Source organism: Stenella coeruleoalba (genome assembly GCF_951394435.1).
Source record: "Stenella coeruleoalba genome assembly, chromosome: 1".
Classification (NCBI taxonomy): domain Eukaryota; kingdom Metazoa; phylum Chordata; class Mammalia; order Artiodactyla; family Delphinidae; genus Stenella; species Stenella coeruleoalba.
The window spans coordinates 145,424,045-145,448,377 of NC_137169.1; the positions used below are offsets into that span (position 1 = coordinate 145,424,045).

Here is a 24,333-nt window from a genome sequence, read left to right on the forward strand (position 1 = left end):
CAGAGGAAACCATAAACAAGACGAAAAGACAACCCTCAGAATGGGAACAAGTATTTGCAAATGAAGCAACTGACAAAGGATTAATCTCTAAAATTTATAAGCAGTTCATGCAGCTCAATATCAAAAAAACAAACAACCCAATCCAAAAATGGGCAGAAGACCTAAATAGACATTTCTCCAAAGAAGACATACAGATTGTAACAAACACATGAAGGGATGCTCAACATCACTAATCATTAGAGAAATGCAAATCAAAAACTACAATGAGGTATCACCTCACACCCATCAGAATGGCCTTCATCAAAAAATCTACAAACAATAAATGCTGGAGAGGGTGTGGAGAAAAGGGAACCCTCTTGCACTGTTGGTGGGCATATAAATTGATACAGCCACTATGGAGAACAGTGTGGAGGTTCCTTAAAAAACTAAAAATAGAACTACTGTATAAGCCAGCAATTCCACTACTGGGCATATACCCTGAGCAAACCATAATTCAAAAAGAGTCATGTATCACAATTTTCATTGCAGCTCTATTTACGATAGCCAGAACATGGAAGCAACCTAAGTGTCCTTTGACACATGAATGGATAAAAGAAGATGTGGCATATACAATGGAATATTACTGAGCCATAAAAAGAATCGAAATTGAGTTATTTGTAGTGAGGTGGATGGACCTGGAGTCTGTCATACAGAGTGAAGTAAATCAGAAAGAGAAAAACAAATAGTCTATGTTAATACATATATATGGAATCTAAAAAAAAAAAAAAGGTTCCGAAAAACCTAGGGGCAGGACAGCAATAAAGATGCAGATGTAGAGAATGGACTTGAGTACGTGGGGAGGAGGAAGGACAAGCTGGGACGAAGTGAGACAGTGGCATGGACATATATACACTACCAAATGTAAAATAGATAGCTAGTGGGAAGCAGCTCAGCACAGGGAGATCAGCTCGGTGCTTTGTGACCACCTAGAGGAGTGGGATAGGGAGGGTGGGAGGGAGAAGCAAGAGGGCGGGGATATGCAGATATATGAATATGTATAGCTGATTCACTTTGTTATAAAGCAGAAACTAACACACCATTGTAAAGCAATTATACTCCAATAAAGATGTTAAAAAAAGGAAAAGGAAAGCAAACAAAAAAGCAGACTCATAGATACAGAGCACAAACTAGGGGTTATCAGTGGGGATGGAAGGGGGGAGGGGCAATAAAGAGTTATGGGATTAAAAAAGGGTTATTATGGGATTATATGAAATCACGTGTGTGAAACTTTTGAAAATTGTAAAGCACTATTTTTTCATTCAATAAAAAATAAAAAAGACTCAAGAAAAAAATGATACAAGGGACAGGAGAGAGGAGTTAGGAATAATTTATTATAAGATACTTGCATTAGCCACAAAATGGTATAGTGTTATTTAAAAGTGCTCCACAACAAGAGAAGCCACAGCAGTGAGAAGCCTGTGCACCACAGTGAAGAGTAGCCCCCCACTGCTGTACTAGAGAAAGCCTGAGCACAGCAATGAAGACCCAATGCAGCCAGTAAATAAATAAATAAATTTATATATATATGAAAATAAAACAGTAACAAATATGAATCCAATATAATATTGGTCCAACTATATCAATAATCACTTAAAAAAAATTTTTTTGGCCGCAAAGCACAGCTTGTGGGATTTTAGTTCCCCGACCAGGGATTGAACCCATGCCCTCAGCAGCGAAAGCGCAGGGTCCTAACCACTGGACCACCAGGGAATTCCCAAAAAATACAACCCAACTATATATCATCTACAAGAAACCCACTTTCAATATAAAAACACATATTGATGAAAAGTAAAGGCATGGTTGCTATGACATTAGAGCTTTAATGTTCTCACTATAACAACAACAAAATGGTAATTATGTGAAGCAAAGGATGTGTTCACTAACCTTATTGTGGTAATTATGTTGCTGTATATATGTGCATCAAATCATCACACTGTAAACCTTAAACTTACACAATGTTATATATCAATTATATGTTATAAAATTAGAGGGAAAAAAAAGCAAGGGGATAAGGATGGAGAAAGATGCATTGGGTCGTCCAAAAGGTTCATTTGGTTTTTTCCATCAGATGGCTCTAGTACAAAGCATACTAACAGGCAAAAAAACACAGTCTGAAGAGACAGAGCAAGAACCAGATCCAGACTCAGTTGTGGCAGGCATGTTATAATTATCAGACTATGAATTTAAAACAACTATGATTAATAAGCTAAGGAACTACTGGAAAAAGTAGACAACGTGCAAGAACAGAGGGATAATGGACTTCCCTGGTGGTGCAGTGGTTAAGAATACACCTGCCAATGCAGGGGACACAGGTTCGATCCCTGCCGGGAAGATCCCACATGCCTCAGAGCAACTAAGCCCGTGAGCCACAACTAAGATCCCAGAAGCCGCGTGGAGTGGCTTGAAAACCTCTTACCATTCCCAAGTCAGGGATCCAGTGGGTCCAGTGCGGAATCGAAAGAAAATTTAGCACATGGCAAAGAAGTTCTACTGCGTATCCAGAAGATTACAAGCGATCAGTAAATACTCGTTGACTAATTGCTTGTCACATTTTTGGAAATAATCAGATTTAGGATAGAGACCCGGCCCACCGCTTTGATAGGTATTCGTACTACTGAACTACATTTCCCAGCATGCATCAGACTCACGGCGGTAGAGTTTTTTGGAAAAAGAAAAGACTACAACTCCCGGCATGCCGCGTCCCGGCGGAGTGGACTGTGTTGCTCCAACAAGCAGGGGTAAGGGCCTATCAGGGGGCGGGGCGGGGCTGGTCCGGGCACCACAGCCAGTTTGACGGAAGGAGCGGCGCGGCGGTGGCGGAGTAGAATGGAGGCGGCGGTGTTCGTCTTCTCTCTCCTTGACTGTTGCGCGCTTATCTTCCTCTCAGTGTACTTCGTATCCTTGCCTGAGGCGGGCGGAGGCCGACCTGGGGCCCTCCACCCGAGGGAGTAGGCTGGGGGTGGGCCTGGGTGGGGGCCAGGGCAGGTGCGAGGGAGCAAGGCAGGCGGCCGGCGGCCGGGGCGGGTACCCTGGGCGCTGGCCCGGCCCGCCAGACCGATATGGCGAGCCCGGGCGGGAGGAGGACCCCGGCTGCCCAACTTCGCCCCTCACCCGGGGGTCCGAGCGGGCCTTTCTCTTGAAGCGCCCCGGCCCGGCCTGCCCGCCACAGCTCGCCCCTGTGACGCCCGGACCCGCTCTGCCCTGCGCGGGGGCTGGCACTTGGCCTCCCCTTGTGGTCCTCAGGAGAGAGGGGTTGCGGTTTTCCTCCTTTTGGGTCCTGGAGATATCAGGGTTGTGGTTTTTCTTGCAGCTCCCTTAGGCCGGGCCCTTCGCCGGATGCTGGGGGTCCCGAGAACGACGGCTCACGTCCCAGGGGTGGTCGCTAGTGGACTGTCCCGCGCTGAGCTCGGCGGAGGCGATTTGGCGCCTCTTGTCATTCTCTGGGCAACACCCCCGCTGCCCTCCCCTTTGTTCTCGCGGGTGTTGGAACTTGTAGCGACCTTTCACATCCAGGAGTTGATTCATTTCAAAAACGGGTGAAGTGTTTCCTTCGCGATGCCTTTTTGTAGGGAGTGTTGGGAAGGGTTTGTTTTAGAAACCAGCTGCAGCTGATTATTTCGGTCGACCCATGTCTAAAACTTCCGTATTTTGTATCGCTGTTCCTGCTACGGTATTCATACTGTATTTTCCAGGCCAATAAATGGTCGTTGAACCTAGCACTCTAGAAGGCGTGTGGGCTACAACTCTACTCTCGAGGGAGCTTCTAGTCTTAGTTGTCACCCAACGATGCAACGCACAATCCAATTTTAAGTAATTAAATGTAAGCGAAGAAAAAACATGAGAAGCTCTGCATTGTATTTTTTTCCCTTGGAAATTACATGTGTCCCTTTCTGACAGAATTAAACTGTTTGTTTGCCAGAGCATTCTGGCTTTAGGATGGTTGTACAGAGTATGTTTTCAGTGTGGCTTCATACTTTGTTGTGGCCTGGCAACTTGTTGAAGTGGGAAGGGACAAAACTTGGAATCAGGACTCCTTGCTCAGCTAGTTATTTGCTATGCACATTATTTCACCTCTCTAAGCCTCAGTTTTCTTATCTTTAAAATGGGGGAAAATGTTTACTTCCCAGATAGGTATGTGCACAATGAGGGCGTGTTAAGCACCTAGCAGCACAATGCCTACCCCATGGCCAATGTTTAGTAAATATTGCTCTGCCTTCCCTCCCTACCACACATTGAACAGCAGTTTTTACTTTAACTGATGATTTCTGACGAGGAGAACCCTGAATTTTATTAGGCTTGGCGAGCTGACTGAAAGGGCAGCATCACTTAGGAAGTTTTGATGACCTACATCTCTCTTGTGGCATAAGGAACAGGAGCTTAAGTTCAGAGTAGTGAGACTTGGATTTATCTTACTGCAGTTTGGAAAACTAGTCTTGATAATTTAAAATAGCGTTGGCTAGGGGATTTCCTGACGGTCCAGTGGTTAGGACTTGGTGCGCTCACTGCAGCGGGGCCCCGGGTTCCATCCCCGGTCAGGGAACTAAGATTCTGCAAGCTGGGCGGCACAGCCAAAAAATAAAAAAAGCCTTGGCTTATACCAGTTTATGTACATAGAAACATGTTAGGTGGAGTGTTGGACTTAGATATTAAGGTACATTCAGGATGTGTTTTGATGAAATTCAGCATATTGTATTATTGTATTTTGGGATAGTTGTACTAGCTTAATATTAGAGCCAAGAGGTGGAAAATCATCGGGTATACATTCTGTAGGGATAAGAGTTTTTCTGGACTTTGAACCAATAAAGAAACCTGCAGAGAAGGAAAGGGGTGGATATTTAAAATCAGATACAGGCAAGAGCAAAGGTGAAGAGAAAGGTGTGTTCATGGCATTTCTGGGTAATGGAGGAATAGGCCATCTGGAGCACAAGGTTGATTTTGGCGGCAGCAGGTCAGGTTTGGAAAGGCCAGATTAGATTAGATTTTGGAGGGTTTGAATGTTAAGGAGAGGAGGGCTTTCATTTTTAGCCTCTAGGCGATAGGGAGCCATTGAAAATTTTTGACGTAAACAAAGTGGTGTATTATGAAGATAAGTCTGTAGAGTGGGTTGGAAACAGGAAAGATTGGAAGGTAAGAAACCATTAGGGAATGGGTTCATTTGGATCTGGAATGGGATACTAATTGTGGACAGGTGAAAGAGGAATTAACGTGAGTGGTGTTAAAAAGAAATGATTGATAGGACCTGGTAATGATTGATTCTGAGATATGAAACAGAAGGTAGAAATAACTTTCCATATTTTGAGCCTGGGCAAATGATGCTTGTGTCATTGACAGAAATAAACTGGAGGTGGAACTATTTGTGGAGAAAGTGATGCTTTTGGCTTTGACTGGGTTGAGGTGATAGGGGGACTATCCATATGGAAAAGTATAGAATTTAGTTGAGAACATTTCTTTTTACCTATTTTATTGGACATTTTCGAACATAAAGGTAGAGAGAGTAGTGTAATAAACCCCATGTTTCTATTGCTCACCTTCAGTGATTTTCAACATTTTGCCGTTCTTTTTCATTTTTTTCCCAACTATTGTGGGGAGGCTGGGGGTGCATTTTAAAGTAAATACCACACATTCAATTGAAGACTTTTTATGTCTATCTGTCCCTCACATTTTTATTTGTAAGTTTATATTTTGTACTAAAACCCACTTTTTGTTTAAGTCCAGTATAATATACGTAAGTGGAAAGTTTGATTATAGAGAAAACTATTGGGAAAACAAACCATCTGTAATCCAACTTTCAAGACATAACCACTGCTAACATATGACCAAGCTGAGTTTATAGTTTTGTATCCTTTTTTTTTCATATCTTAATTCTTCAAAGACATTTTATGGATATATCATAAATAAACACTTTTTCTACTATTGGGAATTCAGGTTTATAACATTTAAACTGTTTATATAGGTCATATTTTCCATTTCTTTTGGCCACTGTTTGACATTTGAGGAATCCAGCTTGAATGTTCTGGTATGGGTCACATTAGAATTGTGCATAATAAGAGGATTATTTTGTGAAAATCACTTGCTGAAGGAACATAAATGAGAAAATTTAGTTGTCTAATAAATGAACTTTAAGGAAATAACTTAATCTTTTCAAGTCAAAAATCCAATTCTGCTTTGCAACTGTGATTGCTTTCTGAAACTTAAATAGTTGTTATAAAAGAAGTCTAATAATTCCTTATCTTGATTGTCAGATAATTACATTGTCTGATTTAGAATGTGATTACATTAATGCTAGATCATGTTGCTCAAAATTAAACAAGGTAAGACATCTCTTTCCTCATTTTCTGGCATTGAAGGCAGTTCTCCATTTTCTGTGTTAAAGATAATTACAGATAGTCAGCATATGTGTATTTGATATTCATCGGAATGTTTGTGGAACTACTGTGCTTTGCAATATTTTTAGATCATGAAACTATACCAGAAGACCTAACTTGAAATTTTGTTTCTTTACTCTGGAAAGAGGACCTTTTTGTGGCTCCTTGAGAAATGGAATTAGTTGATTTGTTTTAAGGCCATTAAATTTAAATTAAATTTCTAGTAAATTATATTCCTCCTCTCCTCTCCTTCCTTCCTTCCTCCTTCTCTCCCTCCCTCCTTCTCTCCCTCCCTCCCTTCCTTCGCAATTGTCCAGAACATGGTTTAATACAGTGATAGATTTAAATAAAAGATTTTGTTTATCTGCTATGCTTTCAGAGTTCTTTTTTTTTCTTGAGATATAATTGACACGTAACATTGCATTAGTTTCAGGCCTCCTCATCTTTATTTTTAATTTTTTAAAAATTGAAATTTAATTAATTTTAAACAAATTAAATTCCTGCTGTGTGCCAGGCAGGGCCCTCTGCTTTTTTAAAAAATTGAAGTATGGTTGATTAGGCCTCCTCATCTTTAGAAGAATGATTTTATACTGATAGATAGATCCATCTAATAATATATATATTTTTTCAGATGGATTGTATTTCTTTTTATATTTCTTGCTTACTCACTATTTTAGGTGGGTATTTTGTGGGTTTTCTTTTACAAAAATACAAATAAACACACAAAAAAAGGTTACCTGGATTCTTCTATTGAGAAAGTTACTCCTTCAGTTTGAAGTTAAGTAGTTTTTTTAACGTTTATTTTTGTTTTTGTGAAAGTTATACTTGCATACAACTAAAGTCAGAGGTACTACAAAGCTTGTAGTGAAAAACAGCAGTTCCTTCCTGACCCTTTTAAATCCTATCTGTCTTGCTTCTTAGGGGCAACTGATTTCAACACTTGAGCTGTTAATTTTTTTCTGATACTTATATTCATATTTCTCTATGTGCTTGCACTACTATTTCTTTTTCATTTTTTTTGGCCGTGGTGCGTGGCTTGCAGGATCTAAGTTCCCCAACCAGGGATTGAACCCAGACCACGGCAGTGAATGCCCAGAATCGTAACCAGTAGGCCACCAGAGAACTCCCACTATTTCTTTTTTATAAATTTCTTTTTATTTATTTATTTATTTATGGCTGTGTTGGGTCTTCGTTGCTGTGTGTGGACTTTCTCTAGTTGTGGCAAGTGGGGGCTACTCTTCGTTGCGGTGCACGGGCTTGTCATTGCGGTGGCTTCTCGTTGCGGAGCACGGGCTCTAGGCATGCGGGCTTCAGTAGTTGTGGCACGTGGGCTCAGTAGTTGTGGCTCACGGGCTCTAAAGTGCAGGCTCAGTAGTTGTGGCACACGGGCTTAGTTGCTCCGCGGCATGTGGGATCTTCCTGGACCAGAACTTGAACCCATGTCCCCTGCATTGGCAAGCAGATTCTTAACCACTGCGCCAGCAGGGAAGTCCCTCCCACTATTTCTTGATTTATCAGTTTTACATATTACCTATTGACTTCTGAGTCAATATGACAGATTTAGTTCTTAGGTACCCCCTTCTAAACATCTCTCCTATTTTTCCATTTTCTTTTTAAGTTTATATTCAATGTTTATATCATTATGATATACTATTATATTATATAAACATTTTTTATTGCCGAGCCTTATGGTAGACAGTGATCATATTTTTCTTTCCAATTTTTTTTTCTGCATAGCTTTGTCTTTTCAGATAACATCTTTTAAAGCCATTCAGTACTATTTTCTGCATGTTTCAAACATGCTAAAATAATCTGTCAGTTGTTTTTTTCTAGGTGACATTTCCCCTCAAGACCTACATCCTCTTGCTATAGTCTGGACTGGTTGCTCTTTAGGCCTGTTTCACAGCCTGCATCCTGGGACTCCTGGTTGGATCCCCTGATTCTTGGAAATCATGTCTTCCTTTCTCTTGGCTTACTACCTCGTTTTGCTGGAGTAGCTTCTTGAGATTTGGTACATGGGAATTAAATTTTGAGAACTTGCATGTTTGAAAATGTCTTATCCTTTCCCTTGATTGATAGGTTCTCTGAGTGTAGAATTCTAGGTTAGAAAAGTTTTTTTTTCAGAGTTTGCTTGGTCAAGGTCTTTTAACTTCTAGTGTTGTTCAAGTTGGGAAGTCTGGTGCCATTTTTATTTCTTATCGTCTTGATGGGATCTCTCTCTTCCCTCTCCTCCCACCCCTACCTCCATCCTCTCCAGAAGTTTTAGAATCTTAACCTTTATCCTTGGTTGGGTTTATTTATGGTAATCCTTGGTGTTTGGGAATTTTGCAGTGGTATACCTTTGTTTAGGCCTTTTTCACTCATTGTTTTGGGCATCTGAGAGGTTCTTTGAATCTGGGAAATTTTCTTCTACTTCTTTCTTTGATAATGTCTTCCCCTTCTATTTTCTCTCTTCTCTTTCAGTAACTTGGATTTGCTGGATAATTTATCTGCTGGATTGATCTCCCAGTTCTTCTTTTTCTTATTTTTGTCCCTTTGTCTTTTTTCTACCTTCTTGTTTTAAGATTTCCTCTGTTTTATCTTCTGAATTTTCTTGTATGTATATCATTTATGTCAAATTTTTAATTTCTAAGAGCTTTTTGTTCTCTTGGTTCATGCTTGACTCTCTTTGTTCTCAAGGATATTGATTATAGTAGTTTTGAAATTTCCTTCTGCTTCCTACATTATATCTGTTTTTTTCCAAGTTCCTTTCTCTTTGTTTTTCCCCCTTCTTTCATATTGAGGGCTTTCCTCAATTTCTGATACATGGCTATCTAGTCATACTTTAGGGTAAGGCACGAAAATACTCATTGGAAGCTCATTGGGTGGTCCAGGCTGTTGACTGACTGGTAGGTAAGACTTCACTGAGGGTAGTTGGTGTCTACCTTTTTTGGGGGTACCTGAAATAGCAGTTTTTTTGTAGGTGTTTTCTCTTGTGCCATTAAGTTACTCCAGAGAAGAATCTTTCAAACTCCTGCCTGGGTGAAATAAGCCTAGAGCTTCTTACCCCTAAGTTAGGGGAAGAACACATTATTAAGGAGGGAAGAGAAAGAGAACAGAGGGCTTGGTAGAAAGTTAGTATCCAAGTATAATAAGGTCAAGTACCGCTTCCTGAAACGTTTGTTTTAGGTTTTTGTTTATGTAAACCAAAATGCAGCCCACAGTAAGAAATCCAAAGTTTGAAAGCTACTTCTATGTGGGTCTGATAGCATGGAGGGGAGTAGTAGTAACATCAGCTAACATTTATTGAGGGCTTACTTTTTTTTTTTTTTACATCTTTATTGGAGTATAATTGCTTTACAATGGTGTGTTAGTTTCTGCTTTATAACAAAGTGAATCAGTTATACATATACATATGCTCCCATATCTCTTCCCTCTTGCGTCTCCCTCCCTCCCACCCTCCCTATCCCACCCTCCCTATCCCACCCCTCTAGGTGGTCACAAAGCACCGAGCTGATCTCCCTGTGCTATGCGGCTGTCCCCCACTAGCTATCTATTTTACGTTTGGTAGTATATATATGTCCATGCCACTCTCTCACTTCTGATGATATCTCATTGTAGTTTTGATTTGCATTTCTCTAATGATTAATGATGTTGAGCATTCTTTCATGTGTTTGTTGGCAGTCTGTATATCTTCTTTGGAGAAATGTCTATTTAGGTCTTCTGCCCATTTTTGGATTGGGTTGTTTGTTTTTTTGATATTGAGCTGCATGAGCTGCTTATAAATTTTAGAGATTAATCCTTTGTCAGTTGCTTCATTTGCAAATACTTGTTCCCATTCTGAGGGTTGTCTTTTGGTCTTGTTTATGGTTTCCTCTGCTGTGCAAAAGCTTTGAAGTTTCATTAGGTCCCATTTGTTTATTTTTGTTTTTATTTCCATTTCTCTAGGAGGTGGGTCAAAAAGGATCTCGCTGTGATTTATGTCACAGAGTGTTCTGCCTATGTTTTCCTCTAAGAATTTGATAGTGTCTGGCCTTACATTTAGGTCTTTAATCCATTTTGAGCTTATTTTTGTGTATGGTGTTAGGGAGTGATCTAATCTCATACTTTTACATGTACCTGTCCAGTTTTCCCAGCACCACTTATTGAAGAGGCTGTCCTTTCTCCACTGTACATTCCTGCCTCGTTTACCAAAGATAAGGTGACCATATGTGCGTGGGTTTGTCTCTGGGCTTTCTATCCTGTTCCACTGATCTATCTTTCAGAAGATAAGTATCAGAATGGCCATCATTAAAAAATCTAGAAACAATAAATGCTGGAGAGGGTGTGGAGAAAAGGGAACACTCTTGCACTGCTGGTGGGAATGTGAATTGAGTGCTTACTTTGTGTGTGGCTTACATACATTATTTTGTCTAATTCTCTGAAACAACCTCATGAGGTGTAAGTATTATCTCCATTTTACAGATGAGAAAGTCATGATTTAGAGAGGGTAGATAACTTCCTAAAATTGCACAGCTAATAAATAGGATAGAGCATGAGTTTTACTCCAGGTTTATCTGATTTTGCAGCTTACACATATTAGCATTATGTTAAATTGGTTACACTTTAAAAATGCATTTACATACTTAAAAATATTTTGGTTGATTGCAAATTAGGTTTAAGGCCCTTCTTCTTTGTTTATTAAGAAAAAGTGGGATATCCCTGGTGGTGCAGAGAATCCATCTGCCAATGCAGGGGACATGGGTTTGAGCCCTTGTCTGGGAAGATCCCACATGCTGCAGAGCAACTAAGCCCATGCACCACAACTACTGAGTCTGAGCGCTAGAGCCCGTGAGCCACAACTACTGAAGCCTAGAGCCTGTGCTCTGCAACAAGAGAAGCCACCCCAATGAGAAGCCCGTGCACTGCAACGAAGAGTAGCCCCTGCTCGCCGCAACTAGAGAAAGCCCACGCGCAGCAACAAAGACCCAATGCAGCCAAAAAAAAAAAAAAAAAAACGTATCTAAGGGAATTTCCTGGTGGTCCAGTGGTTAGGACTCCGTGCTTTCACTGCCCAGGGCATGGGTTCATTCCCTGGTTGGGGAAATAAGATCCTGCAGCCGTCGCAGAGTGACACCGTCCCCCCCAGGAAAAAAGAAAAAAATGTATCTGAAATCTAAATGCAAGAGACCTGGGACCAGTGTGTCTGGGCTTCTGTTATATAGCTCTGCCACTAAGTAGCTGTGTGACCTTGGGCAAGTTACTTAATCTCTCTTGAATTTTATTTTCCTCATTTCTATAAGTTGGGAGTGCCAGTTTGTGGCTCAATAAATACTAGCTATTAACTTCCATTAAAAGAAAAATCTCTACTCATAGGAGAGGAAAACTATTGGTGAATTGAGAACCTGCCACAATAGCTGTTGATATATGAGAACTATAATATTGCACAATAAACAAAGAACATAGATAAGGGCACTGGGTGCTATAAAGCCAATAGTCTGGGATTCTGTTATCCTGGTCCATTATCATATTTGTTTAACTTTGAGCTGATATTGTAAGCTGTTAAAGTACTTTTTTTTTTTGGTGGATGTGAGATGATTTCCCTCAGGGTTCTGGAGCTTGGAAATGTTTAGGATCGGTATTCTGACCTGAAAGGCAGCATGTATGTGGATATAAACCATCCCAAATTAGAGTAAGAGGCTTTAGCACAGATATTGGAATAGAAAGTAAATAATACTCTATTTTTTCTCTAGTTGTCATTTGTACCTGCTTAGAGAATGAATCTGAATCTTTGCTTAGGGTAAAATGTAATTAAAGACTAAGTGCATCATTTTTAAGCTGTGTCCTGATTTATTTGCACTGGGTAAGCAGTGAGCAGTATGCAAATCTGGGATATCCGAGCCTAAAAATAATCTTGAAACGCTAGCTTGGAAATTCTCTGTACTTTCTTTGATTTAATTTCAAGTAACATGTACATTCCGGAAGGACACAGCAGTGAGATGTAATACTGTGTTCTTCCCTTGCAGTGGGTAATTCCAGAATTGGTTGGCCATACTATTGTCACTGTATTAATGCTCATTTCATTGCACTGGTTCATCTTCCTTCTCAACTTGCCTGTTGCCACTTGGAATATATATCGGTGAGTACAGTTTGTTTATTTATACATATGAGTACTGGTAGCATAAAGTTCACCCATTTAAACTATACTATCCAATATGTTTTTGGTATATTTATAGATGTAAGCAACCATCACCACAACGTATTTAAGAACATTTTCATCACCCCCAAAAGAAGCCCTATGTCCTTTAGAAGTCACTCCCCTCCCCCAGCTCTAGGCAACTGCTAGTCTCCTTTCTGTCTTTGTAAAATAACCTGTTCTGGACAGACATATCATTTAAAAGAGATCAATATGTGATCTTTTATGGCTTCTTTCACTTAGCATAATATTTTCAGGGTTCATCCATGCCGTGTCATGTATCAGTACTTTATTCCTTTTTATTGTGGAATAATATTCCATTGTATGGCAATACTACATTTTGTTTATCCGTTTGCAATTAATGGGCATTTGAGTTTCCACTTTTTGCCTATTATAAATAATTCTATGAACATTCACGTGCATATTTTTTTTCATTAAAATTATTCTTTTAATTTACCAAAATGCAATGTGATCGTGTCTTTTTTTTATTATTAACATCTTTATTGGAGTATAATTGCTCTACAATGGTGTGTTAGTTTCTGCTTTATAACAAAGTGAATCAGCCATACATATACATATATCCCCATATCTACTCCCTCCTGCGTCTCCCTCCCACCCTCCCTATCCCACCCCTCTAGGTGGACACAAAGCACCCAGCTCATCTCCCTGTGCTATGCAGCTGCTTCTCACTAGCTATCTATTTTACATTTGGTAGTGTATATATGTCAGTGCCACTCTCTCACTTCATCCCAGCTTACCCTTCCCCCTCCCCATGTCCTCAAGTCCATTCTCTACGTCTGCATCTTTATTCCTGTCCTGCCCCTGTCCCTGCCCAGGGAATTTTTTTCTTTGTTAAGATTCCATATATATGTGTTAGCATATGGTATTTGTTTTTCTCTTTCTGACTTACTTTACTCTGTATGACAGACTCTAGGTCCATCCGCCTCACTACAAATAACTCAATTTCGTTTCTTTTTATGGTTGAGTAATATTCCATTGTATGTATGTGCCACATCTTCTTTATCCATTCATCTGTTGATGGACACTTAGGTTGCTTACATGTCCTGGCTATTGTAAATAGAGCTGCAATGAACATTGTGGTACATGACTCTTTCTGAATTATGGTTTTCTCAGGGTATATGCCCAGTGGTGGGATTGCTGGGTCATATCGTAGTTCTATTTTTAGTCTTTTAAGGAACCTCCATACTGTTCTCCATAGTGGCTGTATCAATTTACATTCCCATCAACAGTGCAAGAGGGTTCCCTTTTCTCCACACCCTCTCCAGCATTTATTGTTCGTAGATTTTTTGATGAAGGCCATTCTGACCAGTGTGAGGTAATATCTCATTGTAGTTTTGCTTTGCATTTCTCTAATGATTAGTGATGTAGAGCATCCTTTCACGTTCATGTGCATATTTTTGTGTGGACATATATTTTCATTTCTTTTAGGAGTGGAATTGCTGGGTCATATGGTATAACTCTATGGTTTGACCTTTTGAGGAACTACCTGAGTGTTCAAAAGCAGCTGCACTATTTTACGTTTCCACCAACTGTGTATGAAGGTTACAGTTTCTCCACATCCCTGCCAACACTTTTTGTTGTGTCTTTTTTATTTTAGCTGTCTTATTGAATGTGAAGTGGTATCTCATTGTGGTTTCGATTTACATTCCCTAGTGACTAATGATGTTGAGTACTTTTTAATGTGCTTATTAGCCATTCATATATCTTTCTTGCTCTATATGTTTTTTTTTTTTTTAACATCTTTATTGGGGTATAATTACTTTACAATGGTGTGTTAGTTTCTGCTTTATAACAAAGTGAATCAGTTATACATATACATATGTTCCCATATCTCTTCCCTCTTGCGTCTCCCTCCCTCCCACCCTCCCTATCCCACCCCTCCAGGCTGTCACAGAGCGCTCTATATGTTTTTAATTAATTTCTTTTTTATTGAATTATAGTTCATGTACAATATTATATGTTACAGGTGTACAGTATGGTGATTCACAATTTTTAGAGGTTATACTCCATTTATAGCTATTATAGAATATTGGTTATATTCTGTGTTGTACAGTATATCCTTGTAGCTTATTTTATACATTTGCTGCATATGTTTTTGATTAGCTAAGTTGACATGATATAAATTATGCTTTGGGAAGATTTTTCTGGAAGGATTATATAGTATTGATTGGATGGAAAAGAGGCAGGAGGTAGGGAAACCAGTTCAGAGACGGGGGTGAGATAATATAGTACTGGAATAGAGTTGTGATAGTGGGAATGAAAAAGATAGGGCTAGGGCTTCCCTGGTGGCGCAGTGGTTGAGAGTCCGCCTGCCGATGCAGGGGACATGGGTTCGTGCCCCGGTCCAGGAAGATCCCACATGCCATGGAGCGGCTCGGCCCACGAGCCATGGCTGCTGAGCCTGCGCGTCTGGAGCCTGTGCTCCGCAACGTGAGAGGCCACAACAGTGAGAGGCCTGCGTACCGAAAAAAAAACAAACAACAAGATAGGGCTATATAAGTGGTGATAGGAAGGAAGAATGGACAAGAGTTTAACCTATTGCCTATGAAAGATGAAGAGAGAAGTCAGAATTGAGTAAGAGAAAGTTTTTAAGGACTACTGAGGAAGTGGTGACACTCCTGTTAGATAAGCTAGCAGTCAGAGAAGGATAAGACTCTTTGAGACTACAGATGGTCCTCGATTTACAATAGTTTGACTTTTGATTTTTCGACTTCATGATGGTGTGAAAATGATACACATTTCAGTATAAACCGTATTTCGAATTTTGAATTTTGATCTGTTTCTGGACTAGCGATATGCGGTACGAAACTTTCTTGTAATGTTATAAAATAGGCTTTGTATTAGACGATTTTGCCCAACTGTAGGCTAATGTAAGTGTTCTGAGCATGTTTAAGGTAGGCTAGGCTAAGCTGTGATGTTCGGTAGGTTAGGTGTGTTAATTGCATTTTCAATTTTTGGTGGGTTTATCATGATATAATACCATTGTAAATCGAGGAAAATAGGTATTGAGTTGAGATGCTATCCAGATATTCATTTGTAAATACCATGTATACCGTTTATTCAGCCATAGATGGGCTACTAGGATTGGGGGGAGAATTTAGATTTGTGAAACTCAGAGAGCCATTTGCATTTCAAAGAAGTCATAATTGAGAAACCAAACGTGTGGCGAGAGTGAGGAACCCAAAGTTGGACTAGAGAAGCTTGGACGTGCGAGAAGGAAGAGGTCATGATCAGTGCTAGGTTAGGACATGCATGCTGTGCAGATGGCACAGTTGGGATGCAGAAGCCTAGACGCTTAAACTCACTGATCCTCTCAAAGTAACCCAATTTTCTTATTTGTAAAAGGAATCATTTGGGGAAGAAAGAGAAGATTATCATATGTAATACTATATACACAGTGGTATTTAATAAATATGAAATGTTATGTGTTATCTCAAGAGGCCCAAAGACTCCACAGCGTGTTAAACACAGTATCTTGAAGATTTTTTTTTAAGTTTGAGTCTGAGTCTGTGTGAGCACTGAGTTGAATTGGTCTGGATATGGAACTCGGTGTGTGCTTACTGTGCCCTTTAGGTTCCGTATTGTCTTTGTAGCCCTGTTCTCATTCCCTCACTGTGGTCATACCTCCATCACTATAAAATGTACATCTCTTATTTGTCAAAATATTATTATTTAACTTAATATTTACATAAAAATTAATTTAAAATAAAATTTATATTTTAATTAAATGTAATCTGTACTTTTTAAGTGTCATGTAAAGTTAGGCACTGCGTTTGCATCTGAACTCTCCATTTACTGTCTTAACTGAAGAGTTTTATTTTACCACAGTAGCATTTATTCGAAATCATTTCTGCCTTCTTTAAATTGCTCTTTTCAAGTAGGTACCGTTTATTAACCATGCAGATTGAGACATATCTGTTGATCAGCAGGAGCACCAAACATGAGGATTCTATTTGGGATATAGAATCTCTCTTTTTAGTATCATCTGTGAAATGGGAATAATTATGTTTGACACAAAGATGTAAGTGTTAAACATAAAGACAACTTGCAGAGATGTTGTGAAGGTGAAGAGAATTGCATTAATTAAGTTAGAACCTTGTAGATAAAGAAGTTTCTAAGAACTTGATAAAGTTGGTTTGGTTTTGGGGCCCCCTTCACTTGTGTCTCATGGAAGACAGCTATAGGTATTACCGATTCAGTAGTTTTCTACAGAAGATGGGTAAAAGGGTGCATAAAATATCCTTCTCTAGAGTGTTAATGTATTTGTTTCAGAGGGCAGAAATTACACCTAAAATTAATAGTATTGTATTTTCAAAGGAAGACTAAGGCATGGCCTGTGACATCATTATAATACCTTGTCCATATTTGGTCATATAAGGCAGCTATGATTGGTTCATTTTTGAAGGTTGATTATTACTGGTTTACTTATTTTTGAATATTTATGCTGATGATTTGATTTTCCTTCTAATGTGTGTGCATCCTTTAATTTACCAGGTTCATTATGGTGCCAAGTGGTAACATGGGAGTGTTTGATCCAACAGAAATACACAATCGAGGGCAGCTGAAGTCACACATGAAAGAAGCCATGATCAAGCTTGGTTTCCACCTGCTCTGTTTCTTCATGTATCTTTATAGGTGAGTTTACAGTCCTGGCGTTTTCCTGGATGCCATATGCTTTTGACGGGTGAGGTATTACTATACCGTAGGATTTTGTATTAACATTGCAGAGCTTTTGGGGATTATGTGAATTTCTTGTGGCTGTGTAGATTTTTTATGTCATGTCATTGAATCAGGATTCCATTCTGTCTGACCTGGAGTAGAGTTACTCTGTGTTATTAGTTACTCCTTAGCTGTTGAGGCTATCAACATGCTTTAAACTGTCTTTGCTGTTCTTTCGCTCCCCTGGTATCCAGCTGTGAGGTCTCACTGCCTGTTATAAACATTACTATATGTACCCCCAGAGAGTTTCCCACTCCTGGGTCTTCGGGGGACCAGAGCACTGGCAGCAGCTCTCAACAACTTATATCCACGTTGGGCTGATCTTTCTTGGCATTAAGGAATTTAGGTGTGATGCCTTTTCTCCGGGATGCAAGTGGTCTGTTCGGGTAAAATTTCATCAGTCTTCCAGTTAGATTGGAAGTAAGAATTAATATGAAGGATTGGCTATCAGACACTGGAAGCCTCATGCAGTCCTGTTTAAACTTATATTTATTACCTTAAGTTTTAGAGATAACATGCCACCTTTTCCTTTACCCATTATAGACCCATAGAGTGCAGCAAAGAAGAGAAAAAAATTGTCATGTGTGTATGATTTGATTAAGCCTTTAAGAGGCTAAAAGTCAAGCTTTTGTATCCAAGCTTAATTGTATCATTCCTGTTTTTTTCTGAGGTAAATTTTAATTTTCACATGGGCATGAGACAAGTAGGAAAAAACTTGTACTGAACTAAACTTCTGTCACTCAAAAAAGTCCTAATAATTAGAAACTGTACAAAGATAAGAGTTTTAAAAACCTGCTATTTTGTCTGAAATAGCTTAGAAGTCAGAGCCATTTTAGCCTCTGCCTGAAAAAGCAGGCTTCCTAAATCCTTTTGCTATGCTAATTCCACACACAGATTAGATTGAAATTAGAGTTTAGGTGGTTTCCTTTTGACTATTTATCATATTTGCTTTTCTGTATTTTAAAAAATAGGACAGAAAAACCACACTAATAACATTTCTGGTTCTCATACCTCATTGCTAACGTGCTTAATTTTTAATCCTAGCATTAAAGATGGAGAATAAAGAGCAAAATTTAACATGAAGAATACAATGGTACACCTATTCTTATTCTTATTATTTTTTTTTTGTGGTATGCGGGCCTCTCACTGTTGTGGCCTCTCCCTTTGTGGGGCACAGGCTCCGGATGCGCAGGCTCAGTGGCCATGGCTCACGAGCCCAGCCGCTCTGTGGCATGTGGGATCTTCCCAGACCGAGGCACGAACCCGTGTCCCCTGCATCGGCAGGCGGACTCCCAACCACTGCGCCACCAGGGAAGCCCTATTCTTATTTTTATTACTTTTTAAAGTCAAACCATATGAAGGTATCTTTACCATCATATATGTTCCCTTCTATTTGTCGGAGACAAAAAGCAAGGTGGTTATCCTTTCTTCATCCTTCTCTCCCCTCCAGGTTTTATGCTTTGGAGAATAAACTAGAGTGGACATCCCCTAGGTCTTGATAACATGAGCTTCTTGAGACATCTGGGAGCAAAGCTAATGTAGTCACACTTCTGGGTGTAAATGTAGGATTAGGGAGCAGTATCTTGCTTAGTAAGACCCAAAGTCTTAGGATTTAAAAATGGACAAGTGTTTCTTACCTCTCAGTTGTTGAATTTAAAGCAGTGGGAAGATGGACTGAAGACTGGGGATTGGAGGAATCAGGAAGCAATTTTGGGGCAGGTTTAAGGTATGGTTCTTTACAATGAAATAAAAGATAGGCAACCAGTATAACTGGTTTGCCTGAGTAGCTGCATTGCTCACTGGATGCATCCTTTCTTTTTCTTTCTTTTCCCTTCCCTTCTCAGCTTGTCATTTTTAGCCATGTTGCTATTTCCTTCCCCCTTGGCGTTCCTTGTAGCTCAAGGGATCAGGATGGAAGAGTAATCGCAGATGTTCTTGTAACACTTTTCTCTTAGCTTTGGTTGCTGTTTTTAAAAAGTGTTTACTATTCTAAATCATCCGATTTCTAATGTAGGGATTTATGCTGCTCCTTCTGTATTGCCTGCTACCACTTGTATGGTGCCTTGCACATAGCAGACATTCAGCGTTTGTTAAATAGAATTAAAGGAAAAAATTCCCATCTTCTTTGGAGATTGGTGGAATCTATGCCTTTGGTGTTTGGTTAGGTGCCAGCCTGGTGTAATCTACCACTCCCTCACTGTGTGACCTGGGGCAAGTTTCTTATCCTCTCTGTGCCTCAATTTCTTCATCTGAAAATGGGATAATAATAGTACCTGCCTTATGGGCTTGTGATGTGGATTAAATGAGATAATGCACATAAAGCACTTTGGTTTGTGCTGACCTCTTGTAAGCTCTAACAAAGTGTTCAAAAATATTGGTTACTACCATTAATTTGTGCTGTGCACTGTGTACCCTTAGTTTGTTTAAATTTGGACAACGCATCACTTATACCATTAGTAGTGTAAGGGTATTTCTGTGTTTTAGTCATTTGCTCTCAGCATAGCAAGGCTGATTTCAGTAAAAAAATGATAGTCTTCTTACTCTTGTTAAGTGTGGTGGTTTTAACAGAGTATTTACTGAGTGACCGCCATGTGTCAAAGACACTGTGTAAGGCACTGCGTGTGACACAAAAGGAGCAGCGCAGAATCCCTGTGTCAAAGCTGGGAGCCTGCTGATTGCAGCACGCGGGTATCATCCTGGAGAATGAAAGTGGGTATGAGCTGAGGTGTGCAGGAAGAGGCAGGGTAACGGCCCTGGGCCGAGAGGCTGGCTTCCCAGAGGCCGTGCCGGAGCCTGATGGAGCCTGCTGGATCCTGAAGTCTGAGAGGAAGTTACTGGGTTGATGGGGGATGAGAGGAGGGGTTCCAGGGGCAGGAACAACATGTGCAAAGATCTCCATGGAGAATTAAAGTTTTTTCCTAGACACAGCTTGTTTTCTCTAAGCTAGAGCCCAGCAGTGCTTTTAGGTTATGCTCCCTACCGCCACCTCTACCCCGGTTTTCTTTCTTTCTTTCTTTCTTTTTTTTCTTTTAGTGAAAACGTTAGGGCCTTTTGATGTCCTAATATAGATATTCTTTCCTTTAGGTGTAAATGATTGCTTTTGCTTTTTACTTAAATGAGTGTTCCTTGCTGAGCCTTAGGGATGCAAGTCTGGACAGACCAGACTCTGTAGGAACATTCCTAAGGAAACATTAGTAACATTAATTTCTTCTCTCCACAGTATGATTTTAGCTTTGATAAATGACTGAAGCTGGAGAAGCCGTAGTTGAAGTCAGCCCACACTACAGTGCACAGTTGAGGAGCCAGAGACGACTTAAATCATCCTTAGAACCATGACCATAGCAGTATATTTTTTCCTCTTTGAACAAAAAATATTTTTGCTGTATTTTTACCATATAAAGTATTTAAAAAACATGAATTGAGTTTTTGTAGCTTTCTGGTTCTCAACTTTAGCCTGCACCCCCAACATGTGAAGGTGTTTTTCATCATCTGTATGTTGAAGATAGTTATTTGTATGTAGGAATAGGACTGTCATTCCAGCCTTGCATGCCAAAGAAATAGAGGACACGCTTTAAAGGGAAAATGTAATAGATGAGCAAAGTGGCTCTTCAGGTCTACTGAGAAGTCAGAGTACAAAGCGATACTGTTAGTCTGGGCAAAGGAAGAAAGAAACTAAACTACCCTTTTGTCTATATTGCGGCAGCTTCCTGTATTTAATATGGTTTACAGATTTATGGGGCTGTAAGCCAAATGTCTTTTCACAAGAATGTTAACAGAAAATGACATTTCAAAAAATAATATTTCTTTGCTGAATCTGTGAACCCTTATAAGCCATTACACATACGATGTAATTCCTGCTTATAGAAAGGAAAATAAACCAAAAAAGCAAAACTTTATCAAGAGCTTTCATTTAAAAGCCGCTGCCTCCACAATCGCCCTCAAACCCATATACTCCCACTGGCCCTTGCTGCGTCTTGGTTTTGCATTCTCATTGGTCCAGTTGTATTTGATCTGTCCGATATATTTTTTAATGGGTTTGGAGAGGTGATTTGGTAGAAGATGCCCATCAGATCAGAAGCAGGAGTAGCCAGTCATTCGGTGTCGGTGAAACTGAGCCTGTCAGCGCTGTTTGGGGCCTGATTAACCGTAGCACTCCTGTCCTGCTGCGCTGACCACTGTCCATTTCATGGACATAGCAGTATCCGACCAGACTTGATTCCTTGGAGGTATATTTGTCAATTCTTGCAGTTGTTGAGGGCACTTAACCTCTTGGGCTCTGTTTGCTGGGTGAAGTGAACCTAGCAGTTCATTCTCAGTGCTCGTTTGTGTTTTAATGTGGCCATCTTAGGCGCTGGCATTTAGGCAAAACATGGCTGAGTCCAAAGAGGTTATTCACTCTGTTGAGGCAGAATTGCATAGTCACATAAGGTGTGTGGTCACCAGATATCAAATGTTGCATGTCCTTTCGGCCCTGGACTGGGTCTAGCCTTGGCAGAAGCCGGAGAGGCACTAAGCAAAACTCCCTATTTGGATAGACCCACATTTTGAGGATGGTGGTATACCCTGGCCACACGTGAAAGGAAGGGTGAAATGGTAGGCAAAGTAAACTTGGTTCTGTTGGCCTCTTTCGAGCTTCAAAAATTGCTCCTTGGGGGTATCTTGTTTTTCTTCCAGGCAAAGAGCCAAGAAGCTGTAACATAGAAGTTAGTTTGATGCATCTCTCTTACCCTTTCCTTCTTAGGCACCTTCCTCTATTTAAAAAAAGAAAAACAGTCACTTAACTCTGACTTTATCCCTAACTTCCAGTGCCTCTAAATGTTCTGCTCAAGCTTTGAAAGCAATGAAGCTGTTGGAGAACTTAAATCCTTAGAACTGAGAGATAAACAAGCTACTTCAGGAAGCTCAAAGGTGGTGGAGGACTGTTGACCAAAATGTTTTATCTTCTCATTCTTCTTTTTTTAAAAAATTGAAATTTTCACAATATTGTGTTAGTTTCAGATGTACAGCATAGTGATTCAATTATTTTTTTCAGATTATATTCCATTATAGGTTATTACAAGGTCTGGAATATACAAGTATTCTTAGTAACCAAAATAGAAACCTGTGTAGTTGAGAGCATCTGGCTGTCAGTTTACATACCATCAGGCACGTCTGTTGGTGAGGCTGAGCAGATCAGAAAGGTGCCTTGTTTATAACGAAAGACAGGAGCTCTTTACTTCTGAAACATTAACAGTGGTTAAAAACAAAACCACCTTTCTTGTATTGCTTGTCTGTAATCAAAGGCAGGAAAGGGGGTAACTCTAGTTTTTTGTTTGGATTTTTTAGGGGCCCTTCTACAAATTATGAAAAGAGGGAAAAAGCACTGACTTTAAAAGCTGTGGTTAAGATGCCAAAGATTAATCTTCTGTGCTTTTAACTGATTGGAGAGTTGCAGAGACCCTTAGAGATCATTTGGTCTAACTTCATCTTAGACATCTGGAATCCTCCTGGCTAGTCCAGTGTTCTCTCCCTTATCACTTCTCGTCCCTGTCCATCTGTGAAGGTAGTACCCTGGGCCCAGCCAGTGCAGACTACTATGGCATGCTCCTGGATGCAGAATATTTTTATCTGTGTATTCTGTCATTTTCCTTTGACCTTTTCCTTCCATCCCTTCAGTGGTTAGCAGGTGCACTTGCTAATCACTGGACTCAGCTGAGAGAGCCGAGGAAGAAAGATCTAAGGTGCAGCTTGGTTCATCAAAGCCTGACAGCCACCTTTTCATGCCACACAGATGACAATGGAATAATAATCCAAATCTGCTTCCTCTCATCTGAGCTCACTTTGAATTTGAGGGATAAGAAAGCTCCCCATGGAACTTTTTCTTCTGTGGCACTTACCACTTTCTATCTGGTGTTACGGTTATTTGTATGCAGTTAATCTCTCCTACTAGACTGTACACTCCTGGAGGGCAGAGTATCCTCTTATTCATATTTGTATCATTTTCCTATTGCTCCTGGCACCTAACGCAGTCCATGCCTTGCAGACGGAAACAATAAATGACTGTTGAATGGATACATAAATCTGATTGTGTTGTTCTGTTGCTCTCTCAGCATGAAGTCTAACTAATGTCCTTTACATCAGGGAAGTAAGAAGCAATGGAGCAACATAATCAAAGTCTACCATCTGTTTTCAAGGCAGTCACATTATGGAATGTTCTAAGACATGCTAGGTTAGGAAAGGAAACCGCTGTATTTGGTGTACTGGAGGCTTGTGAAGTCAGTTTTCCTCACAAGTAATATTTTGTCAGAAGTAATTGTGATGAAAAGTATTATGTACTAGGTATAATTAATTACCCCCTGCATGTAAGTAAAATTGTTCTAATACATGGAAACAGGCAGCAAGATAGAGAAGGGAAGTCTTGAAATTCTATGCCTATTATCTAGATTGCTGCCACCTGAATTTGTGTACTTTAAGCCAAAAATACTATTTTGCAATGTAGTGTAACAAAGATGGAAATATTCTTGGTGTAGTGAAACTACAGTTAATAAGGCTGTTCAAAGAATGGGCTGTTCTATCTGAGCATTTGTCAGTGAAGCCTTTTGGTTTTAAGCCATACTTACCGTGAAAATTGTACAAGGTAGTAGTCAAATTGTTCTGCTCTAAATATAATCTAAGGACTGAGGGTCATTCAGAGCCTTAGGGTTAGCATTGTGAACCGCAGTAATCACAGTAATAATCAACGTCAGGACATAGATGTTAAAGGGATTGGTCACTAAGAGCTCAAGTTGCTCTTTAGAATAAATTCCTTGATAAAAGCTGTTTTTGTTTTCAATGGCTTCCCTCTGAGGCTGGCTGAGGGGGTGGGTGGTGGGTGAGTGGTCAGAATCAGCTAGCTGGGAGCTCAGAGGTTTGACCGTGGCTTCCCCTGCTGTGTATTTGGTTTGCTACATCCGTTATGGAACAGTCTTGGTTTCACCTGTATTAGTTCCCATTCAACATTAGCGCATAGTCAGAATGTGAGTCAGTCGAACAAATACTGAAATTGCTGTTCTCCAG

At 40.0% G+C, this 24,333-nt stretch overlaps 1 protein-coding gene across 2 annotated transcripts; it reads left to right on the forward strand.

Moving 5' to 3' along the window:
* Positions 1–2,811: 2,811 nt before the first annotated feature.
* CNIH4 (cornichon family member 4) lies at positions 2,812–23,012 on the forward strand (the record flags this gene model as incomplete). Of its 2 annotated transcripts, XM_079940883.1 has the most annotated exons (5): positions 2,812–2,934; positions 6,282–6,350; positions 12,389–12,501; positions 17,074–17,214; positions 20,519–23,012. In XM_079940883.1, exons 1-5 carry the CDS (start codon positions 2,866–2,868, stop codon positions 20,544–20,546), a joined length of 420 nt encoding a protein of 139 aa, XP_079797009.1. In that variant the 5' UTR covers positions 2,812–2,865. The 2 variants fall into 2 exon arrangements, with proteins under 2 accessions (XP_079797009.1, XP_079797010.1); XM_079940884.1 differs by lacking the exon at positions 20,519–23,012 and having other exon boundaries at positions 17,121–17,214.
* Between the last annotated feature and the right edge of the window lie 1,321 nt (positions 23,013–24,333).